Source organism: Neocloeon triangulifer, unplaced genomic scaffold (genome assembly GCF_031216515.1).
Source record: "Neocloeon triangulifer isolate White Clay Creek 2 clone unplaced genomic scaffold, ASM3121651v1 ptg000005l, whole genome shotgun sequence".
In the NCBI taxonomy this organism is placed as follows: domain Eukaryota; kingdom Metazoa; phylum Arthropoda; class Insecta; order Ephemeroptera; family Baetidae; genus Neocloeon; species Neocloeon triangulifer.
This window is the reverse complement of record NW_026775548.1, coordinates 1,686,387-1,702,688: the sequence shown is the minus strand read 5'-3', so window position 1 is coordinate 1,702,688 and position 16,302 is coordinate 1,686,387. Positions and strand designations below refer to the sequence as shown.

Below are 16,302 nucleotides of genomic sequence, written 5' to 3'. Positions count from 1 at the left end.
TGTATACAAAAATATGTTTCACATTAAAACCAGCTTTACTGAATATACAAAATCGGAGGAGAATCCATACAAAAATATCAATTGCATCAATACCTTCATTTACTCATAAACGCCGCAAATCTTAAAGCTTTTAAAATATCATTTTTAAAATAAAAAACTTTTCTATCTATAGTAATAAAATGAAAATCAAAATTTAAATCCAAACGTTTCAAGTCACTTGTAAAATTTACGGAGGAAGAAGGTCGAAGTTAAATGGCAAAGCGTTAAAATATTCCCACCTCTTTAATTGGAAAATTAAGCTTTCATCCATAAATGCTGTGGATTTAAAAAAATCAATATATCTTTGCAAACCCAGCTTGTGTCAAATCTAATATTTTAATTAAAAGGAAATAATATTTGTTAATTTTTATTTAAATATTTCATTTTATAAATATATTTTATAAATTTTTATGGATACTTTTTTCAACGTTGCGTCAAATGACAAAAAAAGATATGCATCATAATTTGAAAAATAATCCCTTTCATTTAACAGACAAAATATTATTTTATTTGATTCCTGTCAAAAGTTTTTCCCAAGGCTTAAAAGCTTGGAGCATTTTGCAGTTTGAATAATCGAGTCACGAGCAGATATTAACGCCAGACTGACCAGACGAGTGTTAAAAAATGTTATTACGCAGCAAAACAGACCGACAGGTGACGAGAGTATTATTTTTTGGATTCGTCAACGTTTCGGCAAAATTGCTAAAACCGGCTGGAATGAACAAAATAAATAAATTTTGAAAAAAACTTACCGTAGTCCTCCTCGTAGACGATAGCCACCCTGGTCCAGTTGAGAAAGGCCATCACGTCTTGGTAGGCGGCGTTGAGAAGGGGTTGTGCGGGGTGCAGGTTGATGGAGAACTCCTTGAACTCGGGGTCGAGGTCCAGCCTGGCCTCGAGGTGCGGAATGTCCAGTGCGTCGCAGATCGAGTGAATGTGCGCGCCCAGCAGGGGCTCCGAAGGCCCGAACACGGCCTGCACGCCCCCATGCACTTGCTGACAAGCTGCAAAAAAATTTGATTTAAAATTGAAAATCAATTGCAACAATGACGGATTTTCAAGTTAAATTTAGTAATTTAGGGATTAATTTTGCTTTTTTCATTTTTGATAAAATCTTTAAAATTGGCCAAATAAATTTCATTAATCAATATAAAAAAAAACATTCAACAGTTAAGGTAAAATTTTTGTAGCTCTAGATTCAAACAAATATCAAATAATACATCCTATGTGCTGATTTAAAAATCTTTAGTAATTTTCGCAGCATAATTCGCAATTTTTATTATATACTTTGTCATTTTAAATTGCTAATAAATTTCTGGGACGGTTATTGTGATGAAACTGATGAATATTCGCGTGAAAATAGTAATAAAAAGTTTTAATTTTATAAAAATAACATAAAATCTATGAATAACTTTTATATAATTCAATGCAGCCATTAAACAGGGTTTTTTATTACTGCGAAAAGTTTTTATATTTTGGGTAAAATACCAAAATGACTAATAAAAATATGTATGAAATTTACAAATGAAATATTTTCACCCATTTAATAAAAACTTGTAGCGCTCGAAATTTCGGCAACAATATTTTTAATAATGATTCATTATTTTAGGCCGAAATCTCAATTTATATCATTCCAGACGATTTAGTAGCATTATTAACCTTTTAAAACAAATTCTTTTCTACTCGTATTTACTGGAAATTTAATCGCCCCATCTTTCTTTGAATTCCCACGGCGTGTCTTGCGAGATTTCGTGACGGCCGAGCGATTCAATTAAAATGCTGCCAGCGAGATGTTTATTCTGTTGCGGGCGATCCATCTTCAACTTTATTTTCTACCCTCCCTTGTGTGTGGGGGTGGCGCCGGCAAAAACCAACACACGCGTTATGGTTTTGCGCCTTGATGCCCCCGCCCTGCTGTCTTTTCTTCTTCCACAGGCTTGAAATTTATCGCAGGCCCCACGTGAGAGCAGAGCCCTGCGATTTTGTATAAAATGTATAAAAAAAAACGAAACAACGGACCAAGGAGCCCTGGGGGCGAAGCGAGTTGCTTCGTCTCAAAAACAACGGCCCAATTAACTCTCGAGCGACCTTCTTTTCAGCGGAACCTGAATTTCCGGGTTTAATAAAATTTAAATAAAAAAAAATCCCGACAAAAAAACATGGAAACTGAAACTTTGAAAAATTTGGTTTCTCTGGTAATTTTTTTAAGTTGAAATAGATTATTATTTTGTCGAAATGAAGAGATCGGGCTTTTCCTCGTTGCAGAATAAATTGTTTTTATTCAAAAAACAAATGGCTCTACCAGTTTCGGTCACGGTCTGCGACCCTATTTCATGAGCAAGAAAAAATACTTGCTGCTTGGTATCGGGCCCGTACCGAAGTCGAATTTGTTTGAAGAAGTTTGGAAAAGCCCGATCTCTTCATTTCCATGATCATCTCCTCGAGTGTCAACTTCTTCAAACAAATATTATTTTGTCATCACAATTTAGTTTTGAGTGAATTTTTTAAAATTAAAATAATCATCTTTAGGCTTTCGGCTATAAAACTTATTTTGGAAAAGTCAAATCAAGTCAGTCTTTACAACATTAAAGAATATTTTTGGAATTATAGCTAAAAATTCAACGAATTTTAAACTCCATTGTAACAAAGACTCGATACGACTTTGTAAAGAAAGTTTTTTTAATTTTGGCAATTTGGGGCGATTTGGGCATCGGAGAACGCTAGTTTTTTCCACTCATAGTCTCTTTATTTCCTTTAAAATCCAATTTTTACTTTTTTTCATTACAATGAAACTCTGCTCCTGTCGGCATAAATAAATGTGTGAATAATTAATCGGCGCAGGCACACCGCGTGTGCAAACGAAATCTGTGTTTGCAGTTGTAAAACTCTCGCAATTGAGATTTATTGCCGTGTGCTTGTTGCAGTGCACACGCGAATATAAAACATTAATAATGCTTTGCGAGATGGCGGTGTTTATTTTAGCAACTTTGGTTGCGTGGAAATATGCAAATGGCGTGACGAATGCTCGCCTCAGCTCCATATGGCTGCGGCGATAAAACAAGTAGCGAAAAGAGATATTGCCGCCGACGAGAGCTTTTATTGTCTGCCCGATATACCAAAATACTAAACATAAACACCCTAACTTTTTATATAAATTTTGCAAAGAGATAAGATTATTAATTAAAATGAAAAAAAAAATCAACATCAAGACAGTAAATTTGATTCCTTTTCATTGAAACAATTTCAATTAAATATTCATTAAATATTGTCTTATACTTTTTACATGTTTTTTTATGTTCATAAATATCAATAAGACTTTAATAATTTTCAGAATTTTTTTGCAATTTAGTTTTTAATTCATATAATTATTAACCCGTATTATTATTGATTAGCCTTTAACTTTATAAATTAAATTTTAAATAATAAATTATGATGTTTATTCAGATTAAATGGACAAAAAAATTGTGTTGCCCTGTTTACTATGGGCAAGGTTTCATGTAATTATCCAGATGCATAAATAACGCGGTCTGCGTTTTACGACGCAGCAGGCAGGCTTTCTCATCTCTGGTTTCTTGTTCTTAAAGTGCCATTAGCAGAGTCCCTCTGGAGCTGTATCAAGATGCACGCCTTCCCGAAGGTTCCGACAGAGTGCATAGGCAAATTGGCAAACGGCCACTCCAGACCTTGGGACCAACGAGAGCTTTTTGTCCTGCGATTATTAATTGCAAAAGTAATTAAAATCATTAAAATTCTTATTAATTTTGATAAACATCATTTTTGCAAAGTCTTGTTAAAAGTTGCATTTGTGACGATCCTTCAGGGGGAGATTAATTCCGGATTAATTTCGCTGCTAAACAATGAAGGAAGGGTGTGTTGACCTACTTCAGCGCAAATCCACAATTTGTCTTCATTATCAACGTCCGCACCTCGGCTGCACTATTAGAGGAAAAAGTACTGATTCTATCATTAAAAAAGAAAGCTCTTTATGATGGAATATTTTTCATAAAGTTATCAACCGAAATGATGATTAAATTCAGAAATTTATTTCAATATTCAAGAAATTTTTGTAAATTATTGAAATAATTATGTTTGTTGGATTTGAATGCATCTTTTCTTTTCTTTCCTTAAAAAAAAAATAAAAACGGATTTTATGGAATTCAAGCTTGCGTTCTTTGCCAAAACATCTTCTGCAGTCTTTGTGGCTGCTTCTCGTCGTTTGCGGAAATTTATTTGACAGAATCCAATTACAAAACCCCTTCCAGCTCCAGCGGACCGCTGGTCGGAATCATCCTTTCGCCCTCCCAATCAACGCGCATGGAAATGAGAACTTCGTCGGATCAGACGATAATCTCGGCGACTCTTCGATTTTCATCGCGCGTTTCTCACCCCTCCGCACCAGCAAACACCTCATTCTTGTTTCGCCTCTCGCTAAAGTTTAATCAAGTCGCGCAAAGTGAGCGAAAATCGCTAGAGTGCTCTTTGAAGCTCCAATGAAGAATAGTTTCTTGGAAATATTGTGAAAAATAATTCGAAAAGTTTAAATGAGAACAAAAATTCATTGATCAGTATTCGAAAATTGGGATATCCTTATAAAAATATTTCCAATAATTAATGATAATATGAAATTATCTAAAAATTCCTTGGTATTGAAATAAATACAATTTTTGACTTATGGAATTGGCCGAACTAATTTTCTTGTTAACATTGCACATTCATTTTTTTATCTCTCTTTGTTTTGCACCAAAAGGAAGTTCATTCTTAGGCATTGTTATGAATGTGCCTTCTATTGTTGTGCCACTATCGCAAGAAAAACCAAAACTTGGCGCGCGCTGAACAATATGCACGTAGTAATTTATGTAACGTGCCGAGCGCCAAGAAAACACTTCTTACAATGCTCGGCGCTGTTTTTGCGCTCCATTAATTAATTTTTGACGGGCGCTCACCAGAGACGACTAATTAGTGAACCGAGAGACGAGGAAGCGGGCCGGCCTGCTCTAATTTTAAAACAAATCGTTACTTTCCACAAAGAGAGGCTTGACTTTTCTTGACATTAAATTTCCAATATTATAAAAATAGTGATAATAAAACTCTTTGTGCGGAAGTGATTTTATATGGGAAAAATATAATCAATGGAAAATAAACGCATTAAAATAATTTAAAATGTTGAATAGAATTAAAAATGAATTACTATTTTTCTTAAATATTTGATTCTTTTTAATAGATTTTTCAATGAAATCCAAAACAAAATTCAAAGTTGAATTATTTTCAAACATTAATTTATTGACTTTATTTATTGGCAAATTTTTGTTGCGTCTTTCAAAAAACAGGAACTATTAAAACTTTTTATTAAAAAATCCAACAAGCTAACTTACTTCCATCGATTTTCAGAAACTTATGTTATTACATATTGAAAATTCAATTTTGTAATTTATTTTTTGTATTAAAAAAATCTTTAAAGAATGAATGAACTCCAGGAAGTTAATTTTGAATAAAAGTTAGAGTTAAAGAAAATTGCTTCTTTTTTTAAACTAAATATATAAAAAGAAAAGTTAAAGCACCGAGCTGAAGTTAAATATTGAAAAGCAATTTATTCAAAACGACAAGTTCTCTCGCATCTTTTTCCATCTCTTTCTCTCTTTTATACGCGTCGAGATTAAATTACGACTCGCGCCTGCAAAAAAGTTTTAATCTGTGAATTCCAATGGCGGCTGCTGCCATCCTCGTGAAAGATGAGCTCGAGAAGGACGGCGGAAAAAATTGCACAAACACACGCAGAGCAAGTCAGGATGTATCAGCCTCAAAAATCGATGGATAGATGCGAAGAAAGAAAGTTGGCCGCCGAATCAAATTATGCTAAAAAGAAGAAGAGACACAGAAACGCTTTTCCGAAATTTGTCAAAAAAGCTCCTAATTCCCATTGACGTCGGACACATTTCTCTCTTTTTTTCGTCAGCGCAAAACCAATTACCCCAAATCGCACGGCTTCTCGCCCATATACACTGCAAAAATGTGTGTAATGGCTCGAGTTAAGCATCTTTGCTCCGGAATAAAAAAAAAACACCACAAACAACGACGACGACGACACGCTGTAATGCGAATTTAAATATGAAATATGGCCAAAGCTTGATCCCCTCACTGTTTATTCTGCGCCTTAATATTGGCAAAAAATTTCTGCACAAGTTTCTTCTCCGACGGAAATTATCCAATTTGTACAAAAGCGTTTTGAGAAAATGCACCCCGTTGATAAATTAATAATGAGCCCAGGGACAAAAACGACAGAGTTGGAAGACAATGGGGCTCTTTGTTTCGCTCTCTGGCGAAAAAAGAGGCAGATAAGCCGGCTGGAATAAGAGACACGCGTGTGTGTAAAAAAGTTGCAACACACCAAACTTTGCAATACGCACACTTTTTTCCTCCGAATATGTTAAGCACAAAACTAGCTTTTTATCCGGGAAGTTTTATCCGAGTTAAAAATGTACACGGTTTTTATATTCGTCTGATAACTTTCTTTCCGCGACTCTATTTTTTTTGTGGCGAACTTTTGAATCTCGGTACCTTTTTTGGAGGCGTGGAAACTGTCGTCTTTGGGCACGTACTGGATGTCGTAAACCAAGGTCGTCTTTGGCAAGAGGGTCTTGTCTTTGTTAATTCTGTAGACGGCGTACTTGAAAGCCAGCTCGGTGCTGCTGTCCTTTTGGTCCTCTGTAAAAATAGCACCTGCAACACACAAAGCAAATTTATTGATTTTATTCAAGCGTATTTAGGGCAATCCTTATCTTTGATAAAAAAATTCTCTTCAAATAATTCTGACAACTTAAAACTTAATTATTATTCCTACAAATCTTGCTTGCTTTAAGTGAAACCTAAAATGAGTGATTTGAAGGGCAAAATAGGCGCCAATTTAGGTAGTTTAAGATGTAAATAGTTGAATATTTTTTAATTTCAAAATTATGAGTTTAAATTTTATGTAAAATATCTTAATGGGATGTTTGAAGTGAAATTATTTTACAGGAAAAATAAGTATGAAACGCTGAAAAAATTAAAATTCGCGATTTTAAATAATAACAGGGAACTAAATTTTTATTTACTCAATTATTGGAAAATTGATGACTTTTTATCTAAAGATAATTCAAAATTATAAAATTCTTAAGATGCATCAAAATAATAGAAATTAAATTATTATTTTAAATAATATTTTAAATGATTATAATCTTTTCTTATTGTTGTTAACATTAAAGTTCATGACGCAGTTTTTGATTTAAAATGAAATTAAATTCTGCTCGTCTTCCCAAACAGAATTTTCTACTGTATCAATTGCGAAAAAAATTGAATTAATTCCTTTGAAATAAGAATAATTCAAGTTTTTTGTAAAAAAAGAAAACAACCATTTTACGTCAATTACATCACAGGTCTGACTGCGCAAAGATTAATTTTATCAGAAGTATTTGGCAATAATCGATGCAATTAATAATTGCTTATCATTTTCAAGAGCATTTTTTGATAAAAAGCCTTCTTAGCATCGCTTGTCAAAAGGTTAAAAATATAACATGAAGCTGCTCGCACTTGTCAGTCTTCTCTGCTATTTGTCTTGCCGAGTTTCTGCAGGTAATAAATTTTTTTTACTACTTTTTTAAAAGCGCTAAACATTTTCACAGATAATGAGTTTAAAGGACTTCACGTGTTTGAATTCAACAACAGCACGTACGAAGTTATTGACGCATACGTAAGTGCGTAGATTTCGTAAAGTAAAAATTTAAAATAAAAATTAAAGGTGACCTGGTACGAGGCCAATTACGCTTGCAAACTGTTCGGAATGTTCTTGGTGAGCGTCGAAACGGAAGAAGAGGACGCTGCACTTAGACAAGCTATAGGTATTTTTTATTTTTAAATCCATTGTATAATTTGGAATTTTGCAGTCGATTACGTTGCTGATGATTTCTGGACGTCGGGAAATAATCTTTTCGACTTGGGCCATTTTTATTGGGACACGACGGGACGTGCTTTGGGGCCTTTCACGAACTGGGCCGAGAACCACCCCGACGGAGGCGCTCAAAATTGCATCAGCCTCAACGGTTCCTTTGGACACAAATGGACGGACAGATTTTGCTCCAATTCTGCCAGATTCATTTGTGAAAAGGCGCCGTGCTCTTAAAATATAAATAGGAGTGTCACAAGAATAAATGTAATAAAATTGTAGAAATGAAAATATAAATACAAAATGTAAATATTTAAGTACATAATTATTGCCAGTTCCTTTTAAATATTTTTTTATTATAAGTATGTTATACACTCTTTAAGTAATTAAATAATAAGTTCAAATAAAATTTAGGAAAATAATGATTTTGTTATTAATTTCAATATAATTAGATTTAATAAAATTTGATTTTAACTAATTTTCTTAAGTACATACAACAACAATAATTTTTTTGATACATTTAAAATATTAAAAATTATATGCTGGTTCTATTTGTTTGTTTGTTTTTTAATCCAGACCAAAAACAATTAAAATTATAAACATATTCACAACTTTCAACAAGAAATTGAACTGCAAAATTGCATCTCTTTACGTGTATCTTTTTCAGATTAAATTTTTTTAAGAAATTCAGCCAGCAAAGCATGCAAGTGGGCGATTTTTTCGCGGCTTCAGAGTTGCTCAGCACGTCGAAGCGATATCTCACAAATTAGAGCAGTAAAATTCAACAATGCATCATCGTTTAGTTGCTCGACCATCGCGATAATGGCCAGTCGTTTGTTCGCCAAGGGTGGCATTTTTATTTTCTCACCCTTCTGCACCGGCGGCACGTTCGGTGCATAGTCAAGCAGCTCGAGCTGTGAGAAAAATTCACCGGCGGCGATAAAAGTTGCAATTGTGCATCGTGAGCGAGTTTCGTCGCTTCCGTTTTTAGCTCTGCTCGGTGCCGAACCACAAACGTGAAGAGGCAAATAAATTAATACAAAAAAGTGAACGATCCTTACTTTTTTTCTGGAGCGCAAGTAGTTTACTGCACAGCGAACCACCGAATGAGGACAAATGAAAAATTGTGCCCATCGAAATTGAGCAAAATTAAAAATTGTCAATTGATTGTTACAATCAATTATTTTAAAAAAAAATTAGCAACATTATTTATAGAAAATCTAAGAATTTTAAATAAAATTAAACACAGATCTGAATCAATTTTTAACTTTCAAGAAAATAAATTTTTAAGTGCTATAAATTGTAAATTAAAAAAAAAATTAAACTTTTAAACAATCTCAATCTTAGTTTATTTATTTGCAGATTTCCCCTGTTGAACCAGGGAAAACATTTATTTCACACAATACGCCCTATGCAGAATTTTCAGTTCAATAAATCGAAAATTGTCTCTGAGAGAACAGAGGGTTGTTATTGTCAAGCACGTATGAAAGTGGTAAATCGAGTACGTACAAGAGGCACTGTTTGCAAATTCAACGCACGATTCAATTTTCTCCCAAAACTTTGCATAATGTTGAAGCACATTCGTGAATAACTTACGACTTTACTACTTGAGAGTTGAAATATGCTTCCTCTTGGAAAATTGGCAATCAAAATGAATCACGTTTCATGAGAATAAGTGATTAAGTTGGTTATTTGTAACTAACAAAAATTGACGGAAATGAAAAATTTTCAAAGTATATTTCTCTAGAAAAGTGGATTTGATTGAAATGATCAAAGTTTCAAGAAGAACAGATGAAACTGGATAAAATTTGATGAGATTTTTATGAAAACCGTGATTTTTTATAATTTATTTTTCTTAAAAATTGGATTTTACCAAATTTCCTAAACAAGCTTGAGCTTCTTTTTATTTTGTTATTAAAACTTTCGCGTCACTTTTTCCAGCACAAAAACTGAGCAGCAATTTGCAAATATAATAAAACGAAAGTCGGAGCCGAAATGCGATTTCGCAGCCAAAAACATTACACGCCATTTGATTTACATTACACGCGCGCTCCCGGAATAGAAAGAAAGGAGGAATTTTCGGGTGTGTGGATGAAAATTACTATTTCGCATCGGTGCCGCTTTTATTTCATTGGCCCGGGGGAAAAATAGGCTCGGCTGGCAATAAAACGCTCAATACAGGATGTATGTGAGAGCGAGTTGATGATATTAGGGCGCGCACGCAGAATTGGAGGAGGGCCAGTGCCGCCGGAATCTCTCTATATCGCTTTTCTCTCTTTCTCTCAAATAAATAGGCAGCCCGCAACACTCTCCATAATAAAAGTGGCTCTTCCTTGCTTCTCGTCGGCGAAGGCAGGTCTAGCGCGAGTTAAAGCCCTTCGGCGTGGAAATATACGTGTCCCGGGTGTTTTGACAGTAAAATTTTATACAATGCGCGACTCTTTGCGCCGCACGTGTATTTGCTTTTTATTTTACACTCGCGTAGTTTTTCCAGCCGGCGCTTCACTTTTTTTTCTCCGTTAAAATAGGAAATATTATCTGAAATTCCGTGATTTTTTGTGTTTGTCAGGGCAAAGCATTTTTCCGTCGCATGTAATTATGATTTATACGAGCCGCGGCGAGGAATAATTTTTTATTGTTATGATGCATTAATAAAACGGGGGACTCGGCGGTGATAAATTATTTTACAGAGAGAAAGACGGAAAAAGGGGAACTGAGCAAAATAAACTGCATTTGGCTGCAGTAAAACGGAGTTTGAGTAACTTTTTATGATGCAAAAGATAACGTTTTTGGATTTGGTTCAAAATTTTTCAACTGAGGTTCACCGAGTGACCGCAAGAGAAACGTTGTGCTAAAAAATAACATCAAAATCACTTAAATTTTTGCAACTCACAATAGGCAAAAATAATTTGAATTTATAAATTAATTTTTTTTATGATAATAAAAAGCTAAAAAATTTTGGTTCAACAGTCAATTATTTAAATATTTTAACATTTAACACATAAATTTAACATTTGCAGAAAAATCCCAATTTCACATTGAATGAAATTATATTAAAATAAGTCTAACTAAATTTGCATACTATTTAGCAATACAAGTCAAAGGGTCATGATGAGATAAGCATTTTAGTCTGCGGATGCTGCGTATTTCGGCTGCTGTATGAGTCATGATTGTTTCAAATTCCAGCTCTCGGTAAATGTCCAAGACTTGGTGGGCTTTATAATAGCGCTCATTGCAGGGAGCCAGCAATAGTACTACTGCTGGTAGCTGTGTGGTCCATTGTCCATTGAACGTGCGGGAGGCTGTGAATGTAAGACTTTTTCTTGTGTCAACTTTCTTTGCAATTTGCGTCTTTCAAATCTTTTGTTTGTTTCATTTATTTCACGAGTGGTTTTTTCTGTTTTTCTTTTTTTTAATTTTTTTATCCATTCCACTTTTATTTTTAGCTCATTCATTTTTGAAAGCTGAAAAAAGCACGAGTTCATGTAAGATTTTTTTTCTTTTAAATTTCCAAAAATATAAATTTTTTCAGCATAAAATGCCGCGTGGAAGGTGGTTTGATGGAATCGAGTTGGAGAAGTTATCTGAACAAAGCGAGAGTTTTGCCTACGTCAGAGACAAAATGTCAAAGACCATCTGCCACGATGATGTTGAAAGCTACACCATCAAAAAGGTACGATTAATTGTGTTTATTCTGCTTAAAGCATGAAAATGATTGGTAAAAATAAACAGAAAATTATAAATAATATTGATTTTTTTATAGGTTTATAGAATAAACAATAAGTACACTTGGCCGCGCTACAAGAAAAGGAGAGCACAAATATCAAAGGAGCTGGGTGGGCATTGGGTCGAGGAGAAACACCTCTTCCACGGCTCGCCGCAAGCCAAGAAAATCGCCTGCGAAGGTTTCGACCGCGGTTTCGCCAAAAATTCCGGGATGTTTGGAAAAGGTGAGCGAATTCTATTATAAAAAAACAAATTTGTTCATTATCTATATTTTTTAGGGGTTTACTTTGCCGAGAATTCGTCCAAGAGCAACAATTACGCATTCGGCAATTTCAAACCGTGCGACCAGCACCACAATCGGCGCTGCCAGATTTGCACAAGACAAATGTTGATTTGCAAAGTGGCTCTGGGCAGAATTCATCACTTGACCTCGACCGCCACTTCCCTGCCCAGAGGTTATCACTCGGTCAAGGCAGAGCCCAACAGCAATTTTCTTTTACATCCCGAATACATAATTTACAATGATGACCAGGTACGTGGAAAGTTATTTGGACCCAAAAGTTTTAATTATTTTTTTTTCGTAAGGTCTATCCGAGCTTTTTGGTGGAGTACAAGACAAACTACAAGAGGAAACCCTAAAATATTGCCAAAAAATCACAAAGATTTGCTCAAGATATTTCACAAGGCCAAATTCTTTGCCATTTTCCTATCTAAAACTTTAAATTTTTATTGAAAAATTGATCTGTTATTCAAAGGTATATATTTTTAAAATATATGTAATTAATTGTGATATCTGCTAAAATTTTTCGACAAAATGAAACTCTGTAGCCTTCATAATTCTCCAAATGATATTTTAAAACATAGAAAGTTCATTGAGTTTTAAAAAGCTTGAATTTATATAAGATTTACAATTTTGATAAATAAAGTTGTTTTTATTTCACAATTCTTGATTTTATTTTCCATTATTTTCGTCCTCTTCAGCTCAGATTCGATTTAATTTCCAAATTGAGCTCACTTCCTCATTTGAAGCAAAGTCCGGCCGCGGAGAAAAAGAGGCCCTAGTTTCTTTCCTAGCACGGAAGAGGGTCGTTTCATTCAATTTCTACCCCTTGGGCTGGCTGCGGCGCCCCCTTGATATCGCATTATCTGGCACCAGAGCAGGATGCACGAGAGTGCTGCTGGTTGTTGCTCCCGGCCTCGTTTCTTCTTCTTTCCTATTTTATTATATTTCACGCCACGCAGCAATAACAGGCGAATAAATATAAAAAAGAGCGACGAAATGAGTGCGAAAATACGAGGCTGTGAGTAAGTGGCCGGCCTTTTAGCCTTTTAGCCACTCGGCTCGCGGCTACTCGACCCAGCCCTCTCGTTTTTATAATATTTATTGCCTTTTATTTGTCTTCCATCAAAGCAAAGATATTCCGCCCTCGGCGGGAGAAATTCTTGCCAGAAGAAAAACAAAGGCTTTTAATCATATTTTTTTTTCGGCGCGCCGAGATAAATTTGATTAATCACGCCTTGTTTGGTATTCAGGACAAGTTTTTGCAGATCCCGATTGATTTATTGGAACAACGGAAGGCGCCGGGTTTTGTCCTTAAGAAGAATGATAATCGAACAAGTGAAACGTTTTGGCAAAATATTCAAAACAAGAATTGAAAAAATAATTAAAAATAAATAAAAATGCAAAGTAAGTTACTGAAATGACTCATTCTATATTCTATAACCTGGGTTTTTTATAATTAATTTTTATTTCATTTTATCAATATTAAAATTAATGTAGAATTAGTATTTGTATTCTCTGAAATGAATTCTGACGCTGGATCTTTGTGAATTGCGTCATTCTGATTGAATATCTGCGAGAAATTAATTTTGAATAAGACTTTTTCATACGAATAAAGAGTAAGACTAATGCTCAGACTTTTCAGGCTAAAATTTCTAGAATATTAAAGTGCAGTTTTGTGCTCCTCATTCGATCAAAATCATGTTCACCGTTTATGTGATTGGGTGGAGGGAGGCGCGGGGCCTCAACGAGGGCTGTTTTAATTAGCCACGCCAAACTTGGCTAATATTCACTTTAACCGAAACTTATCAAAACATCCTCTCGCTCTCTCGATTCTTCGCAGTGCAATCTCGAGAGCAGCTCATCACTTTCCCGCCCGCTATCTAATTAAGTGAAGAGGCGTGAAAATTTTCCAGCTGCCACGGGCAATCGCTTGTGGAGCTCCGCCTGCGTAAAAAAACTTGAAAGGACCAAAGGATTATGGAAATGTCTGAACTTAATTCCAAACACAATTTAATTAATGGCATTTGAAATGAAAAATAACCAAAATCTTTCAAAAATTGCAAGAAAAGCTTGATCTTAATTAAATAAATGGATTCATTACCCTGGAATTGCACAGAAAACAATTAAAAGACTTCATTAGTTGATCTAAATGTAAATTTTGAGGTTAATCAAATCAACTCATTAACTTTTAACTTTAATCTGATCATTTAGTAAACTTTTTTGTTCTCTTTCGGTGAAAAAATTCTTTCACAGATATTATATGATAATTCAAAAGGATTTTTAATAAAGATTGAAATCAGAATGTTTAATGAATTAAACAAAAACATTTTTGAATAATTCCAAACTTTTGATATTTCAATATTAAATCCATTAAATTTTCTTTCGTAATTGCAAATTTACAGACGGAAAAAATGGCGAGAGTGTATCTTTCTCCATCTTCATCTCAGAGAGGTACAAGCGCAGCCCACCCACTTTAATATGCAAATGAGATGGTTTGCTTTGAAGTCAGTCTGATGCACACTCTCAAGTCTGGGCAGACGAAATCTAGTGTGAAAGCGCGCGAAACCACATCAGAGTCGATGATGTGACGAGCTGCTTTTCATGCCGACTTGTTAAAGCCGCCGCCGCCGCCGCCGCACTAATTGGAGCAGAAAACGGCCGTGACGAGACTCACGAGAGAGACGACGACGAGCAAGTTTGGCGCAAAAATTAAGCTCAGGAGATGGATTTATTTCCGACTGACCGACACGAGAGCAGGAGATTTTCTCTCCGGGCCTTCGCACAGGGACCATCAATTACCGACCCAGGCCAAAACTGCCGAGATTAGAAGGCGTGACCGAAGGGCTTCAACGAGCCCCAAACTAAATCGCTGACTTCGGATAAATTCACCAATAAATACTGATTGGGAAAAGAATTCCCCACAATTTTAAAGTTTCTAAATTTTTGTCTTCCATTTTCTTTTTCACAAATAAAAAGTAGAAGGAATGAGACGGAGGAGGTCTCTTTTGAAAGGGTTGGTATGGAAGTTGCTGTTTTTGTTGCGCCATCCAACTTGGCATATAAAACACCGGCTAAAAGGGAAGTTTGAATGGCTCAAAGAAATCTAGGTCAGCTGACCAACTCGGTTATCTGCGGACTTGCATCGTTTTTTAGGCACCAGCACAGAGAGGGAAAAGTTAAAAGTTTGAGGGTTTGAAACAGGAACAAAAAACATTATGTTTATTTGTTGTAATTTTAAGTAGAAATTTTGAATTATTTTAAATTTTACGAAATATATCTGTGATCTTTATCAGAAACGGATTTTTCGAGAAAACTTATTTAATTATAATATTTAAATTAAATTTTAGCTTAAAATCAGGTAAAAATGTGACTTATATTTTCTTAATAAACAAAAATTTAATCCAAATTTTTCCTTCCTTTTTCGCAATTATTTGTTGTTCTTTTTTTAATTATTTCTTTTATTTAAATGATACTTTTTGATTGAATTGTAATGTCAATTTATATAAATAATTTTTTCCAAAAATATATAAAAAAAAGTAATTAAATTGCAATTGATCTTTTTAATCTCCTCTCCTTTCTTTTATTAACAAATCCGAAGCGTGCAGGAACACAATTTTTTCCGCATGTTCTTTGGAATTGATTGGCGGCCGTTTGACCCGGCGGTCGCGCCCCCGCTGTTCGAGTGCCAGACGACTGCTCGCAGGGCATTATATATATTATTTATGCGCCGAGTGTCACTGGCTTGCTTCGTTCGGTCTCGCGGTTTGCCGCTGCTCAGTGACAGGGAAAGAGAATGGCCCGATAGATTATGGGAAGCATTTCAATTGCTGTGCGAAACCCTCGCTTGACAGCGTAATCTAGTTATACGTACACACAGCACACACACACTCACGCTCTCTGGCTAGAAAAGCACACGACCGCGCCGCCGATGCTTGTAATTATGACAACCGCCCTCCGCTCGCGAGTCAGATTAGCCCTGGCTTCATTACAGCCGCGACATTTCATCCATTTATCCTGTCATTTTTCAGTTTTATTCTGAAATATATTTTAAGTGTAAATTTACAGAGGATTGAATTTTATTTTCTAATTCAATTTTTTATTTTGAGGGAAAACATAAAAAGTTTTATCAATTTTACATCTATGAGATTTTTTCAATAAACTATAGTTTATTGAAAATACCTAGGGCTGAGCGATTTAGTCTATTTTTAAGGTCAAAATAGTCGACTTTTTTAGTCGATTTTCGGCCTTAATAAAGTCGATTTTAGTCGATTTTCGAGCAAAAATAGTCTTCTTTAGTCGATTTTGAAAATTTAATAATCAAGGCAAGAAGGTAAAAAAC

General features: G+C 34.8%; 3 protein-coding genes across 9 annotated transcripts in view; 2 read left to right on the top strand and 1 right to left on the bottom strand.

The window, feature by feature from the left end:
• LOC132193943 (glutamate receptor ionotropic, kainate 2-like) overlaps nt 1-16,302 on the bottom strand; it is a 48,611-nt gene that overhangs the window by 13,338 nt on the left and 18,971 nt on the right. For all 7 annotated transcript variants that reach the window (XM_059614921.1, XM_059614925.1, XM_059614920.1 and 4 more), the window contains exons 3-4: nt 6,595-6,756; nt 792-1,043 (exon numbers count right to left, since the gene is read on the bottom strand). In XM_059614921.1, coding sequence (XP_059470904.1) covers nt 792-1,043; nt 6,595-6,756 — 414 coding nt within the window. The remainder of the gene's footprint in view (nt 1-791; nt 1,044-6,594; nt 6,757-16,302) is intronic.
• LOC132193914 (C-type lectin domain family 3 member A-like) lies at nt 7,541-8,326 on the top strand. Its single transcript, XM_059614869.1, has 4 exons — nt 7,541-7,644; nt 7,695-7,762; nt 7,811-7,910; nt 7,956-8,326. Exons 1-4 carry the CDS (start codon nt 7,587-7,589, stop codon nt 8,189-8,191), a joined length of 462 nt encoding a protein of 153 aa, XP_059470852.1. The 5' UTR covers nt 7,541-7,586; the 3' UTR covers nt 8,192-8,326.
• Nucleotides 11,217-12,615, top strand: LOC132193912 (poly [ADP-ribose] polymerase tankyrase-2-like). Its single transcript, XM_059614866.1, has 5 exons — nt 11,217-11,264; nt 11,487-11,627; nt 11,718-11,904; nt 11,959-12,212; nt 12,266-12,615. Exons 2-5 carry the CDS (start codon nt 11,493-11,495, stop codon nt 12,317-12,319), a joined length of 630 nt encoding a protein of 209 aa, XP_059470849.1. The 5' UTR covers nt 11,217-11,264; nt 11,487-11,492; the 3' UTR covers nt 12,320-12,615.

Bases quoted from the DNA above. Each gene is read 5' to 3' on its own strand.
- LOC132193914 (XM_059614869.1), top strand. From the start codon at position 7,587: ATGAAGCTGCTCGCACTTGTCAGTCTTCTCTGCTATTTGTCTTGCCGA. The intron at 7,645-7,694 runs GTAATAAATTTT...ACATTTTCACAG, and splicing joins GTCTTGCCGAGTTTCTGCAG to ATAATGAGTTTAAAGGACTT. The intron at 7,763-7,810 runs GTAAGTGCGTAG...TAAAAATTAAAG, and splicing joins ACGAAGTTATTGACGCATAC to GTGACCTGGTACGAGGCCAA.
- LOC132193912 (XM_059614866.1), top strand. From the start codon at position 11,493: ATGCCGCGTGGAAGGTGGTTTGATGGAATCGAGTTGGAGAAGTTATCT. The intron at 11,628-11,717 runs GTACGATTAATT...ATTTTTTTATAG, and splicing joins AAAGCTACACCATCAAAAAG to GTTTATAGAATAAACAATAA. The intron at 12,213-12,265 runs GTACGTGGAAAG...TTTTTTCGTAAG, and splicing joins TAATTTACAATGATGACCAG to GTCTATCCGAGCTTTTTGGT.